The sequence below is a fragment of the Bufo gargarizans genome, chromosome 1 (genome assembly GCF_014858855.1).
Source record: "Bufo gargarizans isolate SCDJY-AF-19 chromosome 1, ASM1485885v1, whole genome shotgun sequence".
NCBI classification, from domain to species: Eukaryota; Metazoa; Chordata; class Amphibia; order Anura; family Bufonidae; genus Bufo; species Bufo gargarizans.
This window is the reverse complement of record NC_058080.1, coordinates 333,117,181-333,136,668: the sequence shown is the minus strand read 5'-3', so window position 1 is coordinate 333,136,668 and position 19,488 is coordinate 333,117,181. Positions and strand designations below refer to the sequence as shown.

The window sequence follows — 19,488 nt, the reverse complement described above, 5'->3', positions numbered from 1 at the left end:
ATACCTCTTTAAGTTCACAGTCTGCCCCCTTCTGGGCAACACCTTCAAAGGGGTATACATACATCTTAGAAATTGATGGAATAGCGCTAAGTTATGTAATCAAAGTCAGACGGGTGTATCCCACTCAGGGGCGTAGCTATTGGGGGTGCAGAGGTAGCAGTCGCTACTGGGCCCAGGAGCCTGAGGGGGCCCAAAGACCCTTGTTCCATAAGAAGACACCAGTATTATAGAAAGCGCATGCTGGAAGGGCTCTGTTATAGATTTTGCATTGGGCCCCAGAATCTTCACGATACAACTTTAGGCCCACCTCTAGGACCTGCTCCTATGTCCAGAACGGGTCCATTGAAGTGAAAGCGAGCACAAAACGCATGCGCAATGTGCTCTCCATTCACTTTTATAGAAGTTCCTAAAATAGGAACTAGTTTTTAAAACCGTAGTGACTTCATAAAATGCTGTTTTTCAAAATATGATGGCATTATCACTACACTGCATTAAAAAAAATTGTGCCTATTAGATAGACAGCACATATGGGCTACTTGTATTCACACTGTGTTTCTGCTTTTGTCCAGATACCCTTGTTGCAGTCTTAGAACGGGATACGTTAGGCATTCGTGAGATCAGACTCTTTAATGCAGTTGTACGCTGGTCTGATGCAGAGTGCCAGAGGCAGCAGCAGCCAATAACATCAGAAAACAAACGGAAAGCACTCAGCAAAGCATTATCACTTATCCGTTTCCCACTTATGACCATTGAAGAATTTGCAGCAGGTATCCTTCAGTGAACATCTTTGTATTAGTTGTGTGTGGGGGAACATGGGATGTTGCCTTGTTTTATTGTTTTGCATTATTGATAGTGAACATTTTAACGTTAAGCTGGCCTGTTTCGGTGATCTAATTGTGTATTTATACACTTAAAGCTGCAACATTTCAGAGAAAACAGGTTTTTAAAATTGTCTGGCTTGGAAAGAAGCATCCACTGGCCTTGTCTCTCCTTTTGGTTCTCTAAGCTGGGAAACCTACCCAGAACAGAGATGCTTTTTGGCCGTTTTTCCCCTGGCACTTTTTAAGACTATACTTTCTCTGAACCACTGCAGCAATTCATTGCTCTTTTATGCTACATGAACTTACTGACGGGCTCCCTTTAAAATGAATTTTCATCTTTTATCATGTCATTTTTGGGTATAAAATTGTGGTGATTGATTTCTTAATATGCTCTATTTTTCTGATACAGTGCCGACAATCCTCTATATAGACATGGATTTCATCAGCCTGCCGAAAATGGGCCTCAATGTAAATTGAATATATTCTGCATGGCCACCTAAGCTAACAAAAAATAAAAAAAAACACTGTGCCACCAAGTCTCACCACAAAATTATTATTAGAGTACTGCATGACTGAAAGATCACCAGCTGGTTATGTTTTAAATGTATGTATATGGTTGGGACTTGAAGCGTTTTTTTTCCAGAAAAAATGAGCTCTGACCACTATACAGATACACAGTTGAGTCACTTTATTATGACCATCCGCTAGTATCCAGAGTAACCACTGTGTGCAGCAGAGTCAGCAGCTAGACATGCTGGGAGTTACGCAGTAAGGTCCTTATAGGTTGCTACGGGTATCTGGACCCATTCTGACTGCAGTGAATCCCACACCTACTGAAGGGTGCGTGGGGATGTTCCATAGGGCGAACACGACGAGTGAGGTTGTCCCACAGATGCTCAGTTGGGTTAAAATGAGGGGAATTAGGGGGCCAGGGTAGTACTTGGAAGTCTTGGTCATGGTATTCCAACCAATGTATGTATGGGTGTAAGGATGAATTTATGCCCAAATTGTTTAGAGTGCCTTCCACGTGGATGCATGGGCCCAGAAAATGCAACGAAAACATTCTCCAGATCATAACTCTTTCACCAACAACAGTGTTTTTCTAGCAATGGTTGCAGGGTCTTCATTCTCTAATTTATCTCAACCATGTCCATCCATTTATTGAAGCAAAAATAATTTCTGATACTGCCGCCAAAATTAAAGGGAACCTGTCACATTGAAAATGGTGTTTGAGTGGCAGGCAGAATGTTATGGAACAAGAGATGGTGAGCAGACTGATTGAGGAGGCGATCCTATCAGTGATCGACAGTCTGCCATCTATGACTGTGTATACAGAGAAAGCTGTCAGTTACTGATGGGATCAACCAAAGCCCAGAATAAGCAGACATTTATATGTATAAAATACAAGTTTTACTGAATATTTTTCCATAAAACTATAATAACCCGCTCAGCTCCTCCTGCTCTATAACATGTTGCCTGCAGCCTACATCATATTTTCATGGTGGCAGGTTCCCTTTAAAACCTTTACTGTTGATGCAGCTAAACAGAGGTGCAGTGACCATCTTTCTGCTTCAGACCCCCATATGCTCTGGGGTTAGCTGAACTGCTGTTTAGACACACGTCTGGTAACTCCATGGTTCACTTTGGCCGTGACCTGCTCCCCTGTAGCATGTCGGTCCACCCTCATAACCAACATTTACCTCTCACATCAATGACATTTGGTGCTCCACAGTTTCCACTTTTACCACAGCAGCATGCGAGCAGTTCACAAACTGTGCAGTTTCAGAAATAAGGCCACCCTTGGCCCGAAAGCCAGCAATTGTCCCATTTTGCAGCTCTAATAAACCACCCCTTTTACTCATGCAGCTTGCTTAATGAGCTATACAAAGCCAATGTTGAAAGTAGTAAGTGTTCATAATAATGTGACTCGACTGTGTATATAAAGTAATCCACATACAATTTTAAACCTGTTTGAGTAGATATTTACTTTAAAATGATTTTGATGTCAGAAAATAACCTATTGTTTACATCAAGTTTTTATGTTTAAAGTGTTAATCCGAGAACCCAAAAAATTAGCTAAGCTGAATAAAGTAGCTGTTATGAAATTAGACAAGAAGCATTACTCCACTATTCCATCCCCTGCTGTCCCAGTGCCACTACTTTGGTGCTCCTGGCAATCGTTGTTTTCTATAGTACAAAGATCACACACCAGATACCCCACATGACTACTGCAGACAATTACTAGCTTCAGGCATATCACCGCTGCAGGGCATTTGGGTACCCCATTGCTGCAAGGCTCTTATCTGAATAACAGTCTGATTGGATAGGTGAGTAATGCTTCTTTTCTTACTACATTTTCTGCCTTAATCTAAATTTTCTAGCTACAGTTTTTGGTGTATCAGAAAACCCTTTTAAACATTTTTTAATTTTTAATGTTTTTTTTTCATCACTTAATAAACTAATAATGCTGAATGTTTGCATTTTTCACAATGGCCACATATATAAGACTGACACTTCCTGTTCTGTATAGAGAGATCTTCGGTAGTGATTTTATCTCAGGCAGAAATAAAAGTTGACAACTACATATAGATGACATAGGATCTACCATTGAATATAGGTGATTGTCACTTCACTTGTCCTCCCTCTGCCAGCGATAACTGACCATAGGACATGCTCAGAAAACTCTCCATTGCCATGTCTTTCCATGTCCATACGGCTTCAAGTAAAACTCTGAAATCCTGTTAACAGAGCAGAACATAAAATAACTGCCCCCATAATAGTGTACAAAACATAGAAATTTAAAACTGTACTAGGGAAAAATATATTTTTTAATTGCAGTACAACACAGAATGTATCATACTAGGGATCAACCGATTATCAGTTTTACCGATATTATCGGCTGATATTCCGGATTTTGAACGTTGTCGTTATCGGCATCTATTATGCCGATATACCGATAAGGTATGGAGAACAAGGATCGCGCTACTGACGGCGCTCTGTGTTCCCTCAGCAGCACAGGGGAGAAGGAAGCAGTGTCTCCCTCCCTCCTGTGCCGCTGCTGCCACTGCCACCAATGAGAGGAGGGAGGACAAGAGGAGGGGAGGGGCTGTGGCCACTGAGCCACCAATGAAGATAACTCCCTCATTAAGTCATATACAGGAGGCGGGAGTTGGCTGCAGAATCACATAGCCGGCTCCCGACCTCTATGACAAGTAGCTGCAATCCGCGGTAGTTAACCCCTCAGGTGCCGCACCCGAGGGGTTAACTGCCGCGCATCGCAGCTACCGCTCATAGAGATCAGGAGCCGGCTATGTGATTCTGCAGCCAGCTCCCACCTCCTGTATGTTTATTAATGAGAAAGTTATCTTCATTGGTGGCGCAATGCGTCCCCCCCCCACCCCCAAGCCGAGTATTAAAGACATTGGTGACGCAGTGCGCTCCCCCAACCCCAGTATTAAAGACATTGGTGACGCAGTGCAGCCCCCCCACCCAAGCCCAGTATTAAAGACATTGGTGGCGCAGTGCGGCCCCCCAGTATTAATCATTGGTGGCAGTGGCCACAGGGTCCCCTCCTCCTCAGTGGCAGTTCCAATCGGAGCCCCAGCAGTGTAAGCCTGGGGCTCTGATCGGTTACCATGGCAGCCAGGACGCTACTGAAACCCTGACTGCCACGGTAATCTCCATGCTGCTGTGTGCACAAAGGGGGAATAGGACAAGGGTTCTAGTCCCTAAGGGAGCAAAAAGTTTGCAAAAAAATAAACTAATAAAAAATGGTAAACACAAAAATATTAAGTATAAATGAAAAATAAAGATTTGCAAAAAAAAACTACACGTTAACAATAAACACATTCATTTTCAGCAGATTTTTATTTTCTAAAATGAAAATTCACAGAATATCCGTATAAATTATCAGCCTGAAAGTTCACAGATTATCGGTATCGGCTCTTAAAAATCTATATCGGTCGATCCCAATATCATACTGTATTGGGAAAGGGATTAGACACCCAATAGAAGTCCCATAGTGGGACAAAAAAGTAAAAAAAAAAGTTTTACAAAAATGTTTCAAATAAAATTAAAATGCCCCTTTCCCACATCAAGCCACTAGTTGCCTGCGCATTAATTTCTGCAAAATTCCTGTGGTGTCAAAATTCTCACTTCACCCCATACATAAATACCTTGATGGGTGGAGTTTCCAAAATGGGTTCACTTCTCAGGGGTTCCATTTACTGTATTATTTCACTCCAGAGTCTCTACACTTGTTTGCACAAGCTGTGTAAATCACCACATTGGGCCTTAAATGTGTATAGTGCTCTTTTACTCCTGAGGCCTCTTAATATGTTCAGGCAAAAAAAAATAAAGCCTTATGTAGGATATTTTTAAAACCAGAAAACACAGCATAGTAATAAGAGGGCATACTTTTCACATTAGCACACGATAGGCACAACATATTGGGCACTGAAATGGCATATTAAATACCTTGAGGGTTGTAGTTTACAAAATGAAGTGACATCACAGGGTTGCATTTATTATTTCATCCTGGAGCCCCTACAGTTAAGTCAGCACAAGATGTGTAATTCATCACATTGGGCACAAATGAGCATGCTGCGTTTTTACTCCTGAGCCTTGTCGTATATGTCCGGGCAAAAAATGAGGGACACCTTGGATGTTTGTAAAACATGGAAGCACAGTGTAATAATAAGAGGGCTTGCTTTTCATACTGACATACACTGGGCACAACATATTGTTTTAAAAATTGCAATTTTCACTTTGCAGTGAATAAATTTTTTCAAAACACCTGTTTTTTCAAAATGCTCACTACACTCCTTGGTAAATTCTGTGAAGGATGTGGTTTCCAAAATGGGGTCACTTCTTGAGGGTTTCTTTTTCTTTATTTAACTTTAGAGCCTCCGACGTTGTCAGCTAGTGCTTTGTAAATCGCCAAACTAGGCCTAAAATGCTGATGGTACTCTTTCCTGTCTGAACCCTGCAGTGTGCCCAAAAAGCAGTTTACAACAACATATCAGTGTGTTGCCAGTTTGAGGAGAAAATGGGTAACAAATTGCGGGGTCTTTTTTGTAATTTTTCATTTTCACAGCGGTTTCTAAATTCTATGAAATGCCAGTGGGGGTCAAATCACTAACTACACCCCTCATTAAATTCCTTGAAGTATGTAGTTTCTAAAAAGGATCACTTTTTGAGGGTTTCCACTGTAAGGTTTCTCAAGGTCTCTTCAAATTAGACATGGCACTCAAAAACCATTCCAGCCAAATCTGCCCTCCAAAAACCATATGGCACTCATTCCCTTTTGAGCCCTGAGGTGTCTCTGTACACCATTTTATGAACGCATTTAGGGTGTTGCCAGATTCAGGAGAAATTGTGTAACAAGTTATGTGGTGCTTTTTCTCCTGTGACCTCTTGTGCAAATGAAAAATCTGGGGCTAAACTAACATTGTATTGGAAAATTTTCACATTCAAGTGTTTCTAAATTCTATGAAACACCTGTGGAATGAAAGCACTAACTACACGCCTCAATACATTCTTTGAAGGGTGTTGCTTTAAAAACAGTTTTGAGGGTTTCCACTGTGGGGGTACCTTAGGGTCTCTTCAATTGAGACGTGGTTCCCCCAAAACCATTCCAGCAAAATCTGCCCTCCAAAAGCTACAGTATATGACACTCCTTCCCTTCTAAGCCCGGAGCTGTTTCTGTACAGTAGTGTGACCACGTATAGGTTGTTTCCCAATTTAGGAGAAAATACGTATCAAATTGTGGAGTGCTTTTTCTCCTGTTGCCCCTTGTGAAAAATACAAAAATCTGGGGCTAAAGCAACATTTTATTGGAAAAACTATTATTTTTTGATTTCACAGCCAATTGTTTCTAAATTCTATGAAGCACCAACTACACCCTAAATAAACTCCTCATTTCACTGTATGAGTACCTCAAGAACTTTATTGTGCCCAAAATCCATTCCAGCAAATTCTGCCCACCAAATACCACTTCTTCCTTTGCGGAAGGCCTATACAGCAGTTGATCACAACATATACGGTAGTTTAGTTTAACATGGTAGCATAGTTTCTATAAAGCTGAAAAAAAGACATCTGTCTATCTAGTTCAGCCTGTTATGCTTCAAGTTTATCCTGTGAGGTAGAAGCCAATTTTCCTCAATTTAGCTGATAAAAGTTCCTTCCTGACTCCAATCAGGCAATCGGAATAACTTCCTGGATCAACAACCCATCTCTAGTAGCTGTAACCTGTAATATTATTACACTCCAGAAATACATCCAGGCCCCTCTTGAGCTCTTTTAGTGAATTCACAGTCCTGGGGATAAATAGACGATGAGAGAGATCTCTGTACTGACCCTTGATATATTTATACATAGTTATTAGATCTCCCCGAGTCATCTTTTTTTCTAAAGTGAATAACCCTAATTTTGAGCTTTCTGGGTACTGTAGTCCCCCCATTCGAGTTATTACATTAGTTGCCCTCCTCTGTCCCCTCTCCAGCTTTGTATGTCTGTCTTGTTCACAGGAGCCCAGAAATGTACACAGTACTACATGTATTGTATGACTATTTTTTTGTAAAGTGGCAGGAACATGTTCTCATCATGGGCATCTATGCCTTTTGTTGCAACCCATTATCTTATTGGCCATTGCATCAGCTGCCTGACACTGGTTTTTACAGCTTAGTTTGCTGTTCACTAAAATGCCTACATCCTTTTCCATGTCAGTGTTACCCAGTGTTTTACCATTTAGTATGTACTGGTGACATATGCTTTTTTCCTGTTACACCTTGTGAAAATGAAAACCTTGGGGCTTATACAACATTTTATTGGAAGAAATTAAATTCTCATTTTGACAGGCAAATGTTTGTAAATTTCTGTGGAACATCTATAGGGTCAAAGTGCTTGGTACACCCTCTGATAAATTCCTTAAGTGGTGTAGTTTCCTAACTGGGGTCACTTATTTTGGGTTTCCACTGTAGGTGTACCTCAGAGTCTCTTGAAATGTGAGATAGCACCCAAGAACCACTCCAGCAAAATCTGTCCTTCCAAAAACCATATGGCGCTATTTTGAGCCATGCAGTGTGCCCATATAGAAGTTTACTACCATATAAATGAAGTGTTTCTGTAAACTGCTGAATCAGGGTAATAAATATTGAGGTTTGTTTTTATGTAAACCCTTGCTGTGTTACAGGAAATGCAAAGAGGGGTCTCCCAAGCAGAGAACTATCTCGTCAGCGCCACCTTGTGAAAGTGGCTCCTTGTGAATCAAAAATGTTACCAAGCTTTAGGAAAAAAAAAATTAAAATGGAAAATCTGCATAAAAATAGAATTTTGGAAATTTCACCCCTGTTATTCTTTAATTCTTCAGGAACACTTAAAGGGTTAGCAGAGTTAGTAAATTCAGTTTTGAATAATTTGAGGGGTCATTTATGGGTGATTTCTTTTATATAAGCCCCTCAGTCACAATAACTGAATTGGTCCTTTTAAAAATTCGCTTTTGGAATTTTGTTTTTGAAAAATTGCTTCTAAAATTCTAAGCCTTCTAACTTTAAAAATAAAATAAAATGATATTTACAAAATGATGCCAACATAAATTAGATGTATGGTGAATTAATTAAGAACAATTGTTTTGAGGTATCACTATCCATCTTAAAAGCAGAGAAATTTAAATAGATTTTTTTAAATGTTCTGTAAATGTAAGATTTTTTTAAATAAATAAAGTGTAATAAAGTTAAAACATAATAAATCAAAATTACCTCTAACGTGAACTACAATGTGTCATGAAAAAAACTATCTTAGAATGGTCTGGATAAGAAAAAGCTTTCCAAAGTTATTACCACATAAAGTGACACATCAGATTTGCAAAAAGAACCTTTGTGCTGCAATCTGCAACAAATATACAATAAAAAGTGGTATATCTGTTTGTAAATGACCAAGATAGTACTTTTAGTAAAGGGGTTGTTCCACAGTAAACTTTTTTCAAACCAGCACCTGGATCAGAATTTTTTTGTTTTTGCATGTAATAAAAAAAAACTTAGTATAGCCACTCATTTTTATCTGTATTCACTGAAATCTATCTGTATAGTGCCAACTTCTATATACCCTTTTTCAAAATTCTTTATCCAGCTCACTGAGATGGAAGCACATGCTCGGTTCCATCCTTCAGCTGCAGCAGAAAAGACACCCACTCCCCCAAAGCTGCCAGCTTGAAATAACTCTAGCAGAGCAATTGGAGAAATAAATGGAAGATCTGTGGATCTATTTGAGTTACAGGGCTAGCTCTAAACTTGTTAGAAATAAATTGTCATGTACTGTAAGGGTACTTCCACACTTGCAGCAGGACAGATCCGACAGGCTGTTAACCCTGTCAGATCCGTCCTTGCGCTATTTCGCCGTGCCGCCGGACCGCTGCTCCATCCCCATTGACTATAATGGGGACGGGGGCGGAGCTCTGGCACAGCACGGCAGTGCACGGCGAAAGGCCGCCAGACTAAAAGTCCTGCATGTCCGACTTTTTAGTCCGGCGGCCTCACCGCGAACTGCCGTACTGCGCCGGAGCTCCGTTCCCGTCCCCATTATAGTCAATGGGGGCGGTCCGGCGGCACAGCGAAATAGCGGAAGGATGGATCCGACAGGGTGAACAGCCTGTCGGATCCGTCCTGCTGCAAGTATGAAAGTAGCCTAAGATATGTTATTTTTTATTTTTATAATTCATAAGATAACCCCTTTAATTCAGCCAGCATTTCATAGTAAATTCTGGCCAACATTTTAGTCCTTCCCGGACCTTAATCATGGCCTTAGAGAATGGAGAGCTGCTTGCTCCACATGGCGGAATGCTGCTGGAGATGCTTTGTTTAAGGACTCATGCACACACATACGTGGACCACGGTCCATGAAAACCCGTCTTGCTGAGTGCAGGAGCGCACATCGTCATTGGGTGGTATGACGCCGTGCGCTTCGTGCCGCTGTACAGTAATACACTCATATAGATCATAGATCATACGAGTGTAATACTGTACAGTGGCGGCAGCACGAAGCGCACAGCATCATAGCAGCCAATGACGCCGTGCGCTCTTCCACTCAACAGGACGGCAGGCCAGGTTTTCACGGACCGTGGTCCACGTATGTGTGCATGAGGCCTAAAAGTGGTAAAACATTAAAATATATACTTTATATAATCATCATACTGACAATCAGAATAATGATAACATGTCATTTTTCCAACAACGTTTATACCACAATAACTAAACCCGAAAACCAATGGCATAATTGTTGCATTTCTTTATCCTGCTTCCCAAAAAGCAAAAATAAAAAGTGATCTAAAAGTTGTATGTGCCCCAAAATAGAACCAATGATGATGGCAACTCATCCTGCAAAAAATAAGTCCTCACATGTAGAAAAATGTATGTTTGTCAGAAAATAGCTGTACTGGTACTCCATGGATTGTTCCTGCAGCAATATGGTGCCCGTAAACCAATCCATCAAAATCTGTGCTGTAAAAGCCATATGGTGCTTCTTCCCTTCTGAGTCCTGCAGTGTGCCCCTATGGCAGCTTATGACCACATATGGGATGTTGTCATATTTAGGAGAAAATGGGTAACACATTTATGGGGTGCTTTTCTCCTGTTACAACATATGAAAATGAAAATGTTTTATGGAAGAAATTTAATTTCTGATTTTCACAGCCAAGTGTTTCTAAATTCCGTAAAAGTACAGTACATGCCTTACTAAATTTCTTGAGAGGTATGGTTTCCAAAATTCGGTCACTTTTTGGTGGTTTCCACTGTAGGGTGACCTCAGGGTCTCTTCAAAAACCATTCCAATAAAATCTGCCCTCCAAAAACCAGATAGCGCTCCTTCCCTTCTGATCACTGCCTATGTGGCCTTAGAGCAGTATACGACCACATATGGGGTGTTTCAGTTTACAGAAACAAGGTTTACAGAATATGTGGTTTATTTTGCTATTAACCCTTGCTGTGTTACAGGAAAAAATGGATTAACATAAAAAAAATGCAATAAAAAAAATTATTTCAAAATAACACCTCCATTTTTCTTTAACTCTTGTTGAATGCCTCAAGGGTTAGAAAAGTTTGTAACATCAGTACATAATTTTAGGGGTGTTGTTTCCAAAATGGGGTAATGGGGTAGTTTTTTTGGTGGTTTCTATTTTGTAAGCCCCTCAAAATCACTTTCTATCTGAATTAGTTCTTAAAAAAATTTTGGGGAAAATTTAAAAAATTACTTCTAAAATTCTAAGCCTTCTAGCGGCGTTTTAAAAAAAAAGACATTTACAGAATGATGTCAACATAAGCTAGACATTGAGGAATGTTGATTGCTAACTATTTTATGAGGTAGTACGGTCTTAAAAGTAGAAATATTCATATTTGAAAATTGATTTTTTTTTTTCAAATTTTCTAAAATTTAAAAAAAATATATTGACCCACCTTTACCACTATAATGAAATACAATGTGTCACTAGAAAACAATCTCAGAATCAATAAGATAAGTAAAACCAAAGTTATTACCACAAACCGTGACACGGCAGGTGAAAACTGGCCTGGGATAGAAGAGGTTAAAAGGGTCAATATCTTGTTTTCATTTTTAAAATACAGTATAGACCAAAAGACACACCTTCTCATTCAAAGAGTTTTCTTTATTTTCATGCCTTCAGTGTGAATCTACAATTTTCATAGTTATAAAAATAAATAAAACTCTTTGAATGAGAAGGTGTGTCCAAACTATGTTTATTATGTATATATTATATGTTTAGTAATGCATCCTGTTTAAATGGTCACTGCGGGCCGAGGATTGGGGCTTTTATCAGAAATTAACATACGAATGCTTGTTCCAGATAATTGCCCATATACAGGTGCCGCTGATCACCTGATAAACAAGCAAACACAAATTTTTAGATTGATCACATCTTTCATGTGGCATCAAAAATACTCATTTGTGAGAGCGGGGGGCGGAGCTAACTGCCGGCTGAGGAAGACGTCTTTTTTCCCAGCTCTGCTGAGAGTGCCGAAATCTCTCATCATCCTAAGTCAGGCGAGCCTTGAAAGACCTCGTTCCAGCATTTTTGGTTTGCAGGCACTGCCAGCTTCATTTTGAGACCTGCCTCTGCTCGCAAAACAGCTCCGGGCATAAACTACAGCTGCGGCCTGGCACATCCACGGGCTAGATTTGTGCCGGACGCGGCCGTCTGCTGCGCTTACCTGCCGCTACCACCCAGTATAATTTCAGCACAGCCGCCGACCGAGCGGTGTCTCATAGCCCGGCTACCAACACCGGACTCTGAGAATAAGGTACCCCCCGTGTCTCCTGAGATCTAATACCCTATAGGGCTACAGGATTTTACCAGATAGATCCCTGCCGCTCCGCGCAGGACTTCAGCTGCGGCAACTGCGCTGTGCCCCAGTGTATCGGTGTCAGCTCTGGCCCTGGTACCTCTCATAGTGCCGATTTGCAGTCGCTTCCTCCTCCTTACTACTTTCCGGTATACTTCTGTCATACTCTGCATACAAGGAACCACCCTAGGTCCAATCAGCAGATTTAAAGAGACAGTAACTTATTTTACAAAAGCACTAAAGGGGGGGGGGGGGCGATTCTATCGCCTGAACATCATGAACACTTGCTGCTATAGCTCAGTTAATGAGATCACCACCGTAGCTCCGTTAGCACAAACTGGCACTCAGATCATGGTGAAAATTGCAGGCCCCAGACCTGGAGATCAAGCTACACAAGACAGGAAGAATCCTACCACCGGTGAGATGGATAGATTCATTAAAAAAGCTGCTATTCTTCACGTCTCTAAAGATCCCAAGATGGCGCAGTCTCCAACCCGCACCCCGCGCTCAAAACAAAACGAGCTGCTGGAACAAGCCACTGGAGGTGAAGATGACATGGATGACCTTCCAATCTCACGCTCCTTCCTGAAAGAATTGCTATAATCTTCCCTAGCATCCGCCCTGGAGCCATTAAGCTCTGACTTAGCCGCGATTAAACAAGATATATCGCAGGTAGGAGGGTGTGTGGAGACCCTGGAAATCAGCCAGGCAGCCATTATCCGTCACCAATCTGAAGTGGCGCAGCGCTTCCAAGCCATTCAACAGAAGATGAACTGTCTCTGCAATTCCCTGGAAGACCAAGAAAACAGAGGTAGGCGCAACAACCTACGATTCTGCGGCGTCCCTGAAACTGTAGACAGAGGAGATATTGCCAGCCCAGTGGTGCAAATCTGCATGTCCCTTTTGGGCCCAGAATCCGCCCATGAGGTCATTTTAGAGAGGGTGCACCATGCACTAAGGCCCAAACCAGCTCCCTCAGCCCCACCAAGGGACATTATCTGTAAATTTCTCAGCTTTCCTGTTAAAGAAGCAGTCATCCTTAAAGCACGACAGTCTGGCAAAGTATCCTGGGATGGCCAAGACATACAAATCTTTCAAGATCTAGCACAATCCACCCTAGACAAAAGAAGGTCCCTTAAACCTCTCACAAGCTGGCTTAGGGAACACAGGATCCCCTACAGATGGTCCTTCCCTTGTGGCCTATCATTCATGTATGAAGGTTGCAGACTCTCTGTTTCCAACTATGCTGACCTGGATCAAGTCTTCGACCATCTACAGATTGAGCCCCTCCAGATAGATAATTGGGACCCTATCCAGGACTTATCCAACCTATCTGAATTACCACACCCAGGCATCTGGGAACGTCAACGCACCCCAAAACGCCAGAAAAGCCCCAGAAACTCCAGAAGAATTACGTCCAGAAGACTACCTATGGACAACCGACCAGGTCCTTTAAGGGCCCACTATATCGGACAGATCTTTAACACCCTGGTGATCTCTCTAACATGTTCTTTCCTTTTTTCCCCCCCAACACAACATAGGCATCTACATGCCTCTTTTCTCGCTAGCTACGCTAGTGCTGTTTGTTTTTAGTTTTGATGTTTTTTCTTGTGTTCTAGGATGTATTCCGCTCTGCGGACTCTTTAATTTCCTGCAGTTGGGAAAGATGCTATATGCTTGTCCGTGCTTCCAGATGGGTCTTGGGTGTGAGTCCCTGGTGGTGAAAAGCTCATGAAACTGCCTCTCCTTTCTTTATAAGGTAACATGGCGAGCCTACAAATTACATCTTACAATGTGAAGGGTTCCAAACGTCAAATTTTCTCTGCATTAAAGAAAATGGGAGACACATTTTAAATTCAATCACTACCCGAACCTTTCCCACTCTTGCTTCCCTACTTGGTACCATTGCGGTGCCAACTCCTCCGCTTCTAGAGGAGTTAGCGTGGGCTTTAGCAAAACTACCCCTTTCGCTTACAGGGGCCACATCCAGGACCCAGAAGGGAGGTTTATCTTTTTAAAAGGTGATATTGCTAATCAGACCTATACGTTTGTTAATGTATATGCCTCAAATGTCAACCAGGCTGCTTGGTTCCATAAAATTCTCCAGACTTTGGACCACTTCTGTGAAGGTGTAACCGTTATGGGAGGCGACTTTAACCTTACATTAGTCCCCCTTATAGACTCTTCCTCCAAAAAAATTACGGTCTCTACTAAGGCCCTTAGCAAATTGAGGAAATGTTTCCACGACCGCCGCCTGGTTGACATCTGGAGAACCCTGATGTTAAGGATTATACATTCTACTCCTACCCCCATAGATCATACCAGCGCCTAGACTATATCTATTAGTCTCTTCCCAGCATATTCAGCTTTGTTCTAAGGCCCAAATTGGTTCCATTAGTCTTTCCGACCATGCCCCCATTTGGATCAATATATTTACTCCAGATTGACCTTCCTGAACATTTAGGTGGAAGCTCAATGAGCAGCTAATTCAATCACCTGACAATAAGGAAAAAGTCCTTATATGGCTAAGGGACTCATTTTTTTTTTCCTCCAATGATATCCCAGGTATCCACCCTTATACCCTGTGGGACACACACAAAGCTTATATCCGTGGCCAACTTATCAGCTTAGGCTTCTACATAAAAAAAATAGGCTTGCCCGTATCGAATCCCTTCTGAAGAATATTAGGGATATTGAAACCCTTCATAAAAGATCCATGTTGGACACCCATTTAGCAAAATTAACACTTCTCAGAGCTGACCTAAAAAATCTTCTCAATACCCAGTCCGCCAAATACTTCCTCCATGCTCCATATAAGTACTTTGCCCATGGGGACAAAGTGACCAAGTTCATGATGTCTCGTATTAAAAAAAGGAAGACCCAAAACTTTATATGCAAAATACGTAATAATGATGGAAACATGCTCACTGACACACAAAATATAGCCCGGAGATTCTCAGAATTTTACCACTCCCTTTATAATCTTCCCCATGCCCCCCACCCCCAGGGAAACATTGGCCTGAATATCTCACATCAAGACTCAATAAAACTTTTCCTCCGTTCCATCAAAATTCCCCAAATCTCAGAAACTCAGATTAAACTCCCTTAGTTCCCCTTTCACCAGCGAGGAACTCCTCTTAGCGATCAAACAGCTCCCGAAACGGAAAGCTCCCGGGCCAGACGGGTTCCCTGCTCTGTACTTTCGCTCTTTTTGCTCCATCCTCCTGCCATACTTACTCATAGTTTGCAATCAAACTCTACGGGGAGACCCTCTATCCCAAGAAATGACCAGAGCCAATATCACCATCATCCCTAAAGAGGGGAAGGACCCCACCGACTGTGGCAACTACCGGCCCATTTCTCTATTAAATTTGGATCTAAAACTACTAGCTAAACTCTTAGCTAACCGCTTAGCCCCTATACTTTCCCAACTTATTCATAGAGACCAAACCGGCTTCATTAAGGGAAGGGAGGGTAAAGACAACACGGCAAGGGTACTAAACGTCTTACTTCATGCCTCAAAATTCCATCTTCCCCTGGTCATGGTCAGCACCGATGCCGAAAAAGCATTTGATCGGGTTCATTGGAATTTCATGTACAGTACCTTAGAACTTTGGTATCCCCAGCGCCTTTATACGCTCGGTTCAAGCCATGTACACCAGTGCCTCGGTGTCGGTGCTGATCAATGACACCATCTCCCATCCTTTTCCCATAAAAAAATGGGACTAGGCAGGGATGCCCCCTTTCCCCCCTGACATTTGTCATGATAATAGAACCCCTTCTCATCCTCATACACTCAGAGGAGGCTATCAAAGGTCTCAAGCTAGGCGATCAGGAACATAAAATTGCTGCCTTCGCTGATGACCTCCTGATAATATCCTCCAACCCTGAAACCTCTCTCCGGCACATATATCCCATTCTGGAAAAATTCAGTTACCTCTCCAACTTTAAAATAAACATGAAAAAAATCACATATCCTCAGTATAGGGCTCAATCATAAAATCAGATCCAATTTAATCCTCTCTTCCCCCTTTAACTGGGACTCTCCCTTTATAACATACCTAGGAGTCAAGATCCACTCTGACACAACTGCATTATATAAACTAAACTATGTCCCTCTATCGAGCTCGATTAAGTGCCAAATAGAAGCCCTAAACCCCCCCTTACTGTCCTGGTTTGGATGTAAAAATATGGTCTTGTCTCTCATCCTGCCTAGATTTAACTACCTCCTCCAAGTCCTTCCCATACCCATTCCCAACTCCTTTTTCCAATATATTCGCTCCTTTATATGGAATGGCAAAAAAGCAAGAATTAACATTAACACCCTACAGAGGCCTAGAACTCAGGGAGGTATTGGTCTTCCGGACCCCCTACTATATAACAAAACCATACTCCTTTCCAGAGCCTTGGATTGGTTCAGAAAACCTGACCACAAATCATGGATTTTTATGGAAACCCCTCCCTACCTTACAACCCTCAGGTCCTCTTAGTAGATCCCCACAACAATATACTCTCAACCTTTAAACACAATCTCTTGACATCAACTACTGTCGAGGCTTGGAGGTGGTTTCAAAACTCAAAATGGGGTTTCCCGTCTCCCTCCCCTCTTGTACAGATCAAAGATGTAGTCGGCTTAGCTCCCTTAGAACTTAAACAAAGTGTTCCCAAAGTCCTACGCGCATCAGAAATTCTCATCCTCTCCTTATTACAAGGGAGCGAGGGAGGTGTAATAGACAGAGAGGTCCTTGTCTCAGCTATACCGGGGATCGAATCTCACCCCCCATATGCTCTCTTACTTGGTGACATATATAAACAAACACATCCCCATATCCTCTCTTCTCAGACCCCTTACATGGTTTGAAAGCCTCATCCACACCCCCCCCCCCTCCCCCGAAGAAACCTATATCCTCACTTTACAAGTACCTCAGTACAACTATTCTACCCCCTAAACCTTCTTTTATAAACTTATGGGAAAGAGACTTAAATATACACTTCTCACGTGAAGAGCTATCTGCCTTATTCAAAATACCACATATTCAAGATGTACTAGAATCCAAGAGAATGGATATAAAGTGTTAACTAGGTGGTACAAAACACCTGACATTACGTGTCGATACGGAGACGGTAGCTCTGATGTCTGTTGGAGATGCGAGAAGGACCGTGGAACAATGTTCCACATATGGTGGACCTGCCCCCTGATCTCCGACTGATGGGGAAAGATTTTAAAAAAATGTAATGAGATCTGCAACTCAAATATAACCCCATCACCTTTGTTGGCCCTATTAGGTCTACCTCCGGATCACATGACGAAACCCTCCCCCCTTCTCAGAATCCTACTTATATCCTCCCGACTCCTGATCCCGACACATTGGCTGAAAAAGGATCTCCCTTCCCTAGACCATTGGTTCAATAAAGTCGATTCTATATATAGATTCGAAGAGTTAGCAGCTTGGGAAAATAGGTCCCATCACAAATTTTCAACCATTTGGGAAAAATGGAGATCTTTTAGAGGCTTCCATTAAATTGCGCATCTTGTTCCACTCGCCTCAGAGAATACCTCTGATCTAGGTCCTTTCTCTCTCGGAACACGGATAAGAACTACTTAAGTGTTATTTAACATTTGCACTGTTAACATACATCCTTAGTGTTATGTTTTGACTGTTCTATACCTACTACTGTTACCCAGACAATGTATGTACATTGGGGGCTTGCTCCTCCTTTCCTAAAGATCAGATTCATATGTAACAGATCTTACTTATTCAATAAAGCTTTTGAAAATGTAAAATTAAATAAATAAAAATAAAAAAAATACTCATTTGTTGGCAGCATGTCACAGGGCTTTTCTACCAGCAAACAATAGAACTGTGTAATATCGATTGATTATTGCTGCATGTATATACAGCTAACGGAGTGGAAATTAACTTGCTTATTCACAATCACTGTTGCTCTATCGACTCTTGTAAAAGGGCCCTAAATTTTCACACAACTTAACATAAATCGATGACACCGAAAGCGAAGATATATTAAAAAGTTTCTTATATTATTTTCTCAAGTTATCGGCTCATTTACACCTCCCCTCCCACAAAACAAGCATTCTATCCGAATTATTTGCTGAATCCATGGACTGTCAGCTCACTAAAGGATCAAATTATAACTACCCATATAATTCTATGGAGAGGGGAGGAGAAGTGAACTGTAGTAAGAGAGGCACTGACACAGAGGCTGTTGCGGAGTATTCTATCTTTCCACAAGTGCTTTATTCACATCATTGCTGCTCAGTCCTTCTTCATTATGTCCGGTATAGTGCTTGGGAGTGAGTGAGAGTTTGGGAGCATCCTCTCTCTGTGCATTGTATAGGAAACAGCAGCTTGCATCCACCATTGTCTCAAGGAGAACAATTAGAAATGGAGCCTAGATTGGAGGGTAATTTAAAAAAAAAAGCCATACAATTCATATAATTCTTCATGTACCCACACATGGCAGCTTATTCTGGAAAATTCATCTTAAAGTGTAGATACGCTTTGCGTAATCTGTTAATATTTTTTGTTAAAGGTATTTAAGGTGTTTATTAATTGGCCTCTTAAATATATCTATAACTTCACTCTCATAATTTTATTTCTTTTTTTAGGCCCAGCTCAGTCAGGCATACTCACTGACCGGGAGGTGGTCAGTCTTTTCCTGCACTTTACTGTAAACCCTAAACCTCGAGTAGAGTTCATAGACAGGCCAAGGTGTTGTTTGCGTGGGAAAGAATGTAATATTAACCGTTTCCAGCAGGTAGAAAGTCGATGGGGCTACAGTGGCACCAGTGATCGAATAAGGTACTGTATTTTAAGGCACTAAATATATAAAAGTGAAAAAATATTTTAAAAAGCTGCTGTTTATTAACTTCTCCGTGACCGGAGTATTAAAGCGTAACTGTTGCTAAAAATACCGTAGATAATTTACAATCCCACAGCTGTATTTTATAGGTTGTGTAGCCTAAAAGGATTCTGACATGCATATTTTGGATCTCTTTTCTCCCCTCATCATCATTTCTGTAAATATGCATTTCCTTACCAAGACACTGATGAATGGGTATGAATCTGAAGAGCAGCTGCATCTCCTCATTCAGTCTCACACACAGGCTGTGGAACAGAGACCACAATCTGATTCCCCCTTCTCTTCCCTGTCTTGTTTTTACTACTTTACATAAAATGTAATTTTTTACAGGATTTTAAACATTTAGCTGTGTTTTCATCTTGTCTATATAAAATGGAAGCCTGTTTGTGTTCTACACCACTGTATACCTATACTTAGATTTGTGCTGCAGCCTTGCT

The 19,488-nt window shown here is 41.5% G+C and overlaps 1 protein-coding gene across 3 annotated transcripts in view; it reads left to right on the top strand.

The window, feature by feature from the left end:
• BTBD2 (BTB domain containing 2) overlaps positions 1–19,488 on the top strand; it is a 628,196-nt gene that overhangs the window by 430,617 nt on the left and 178,091 nt on the right. For 2 of the 3 annotated variants that reach the window (XM_044306182.1, XM_044306191.1), the window contains exons 5-6: positions 570–767; positions 18,798–18,990. In XM_044306182.1, coding sequence (XP_044162117.1) covers positions 570–767; positions 18,798–18,990 — 391 coding nt within the window. The remainder of the gene's footprint in view (positions 1–569; positions 768–18,797; positions 18,991–19,488) is intronic. The other variant, XM_044306197.1, reaches the window with a different exon arrangement.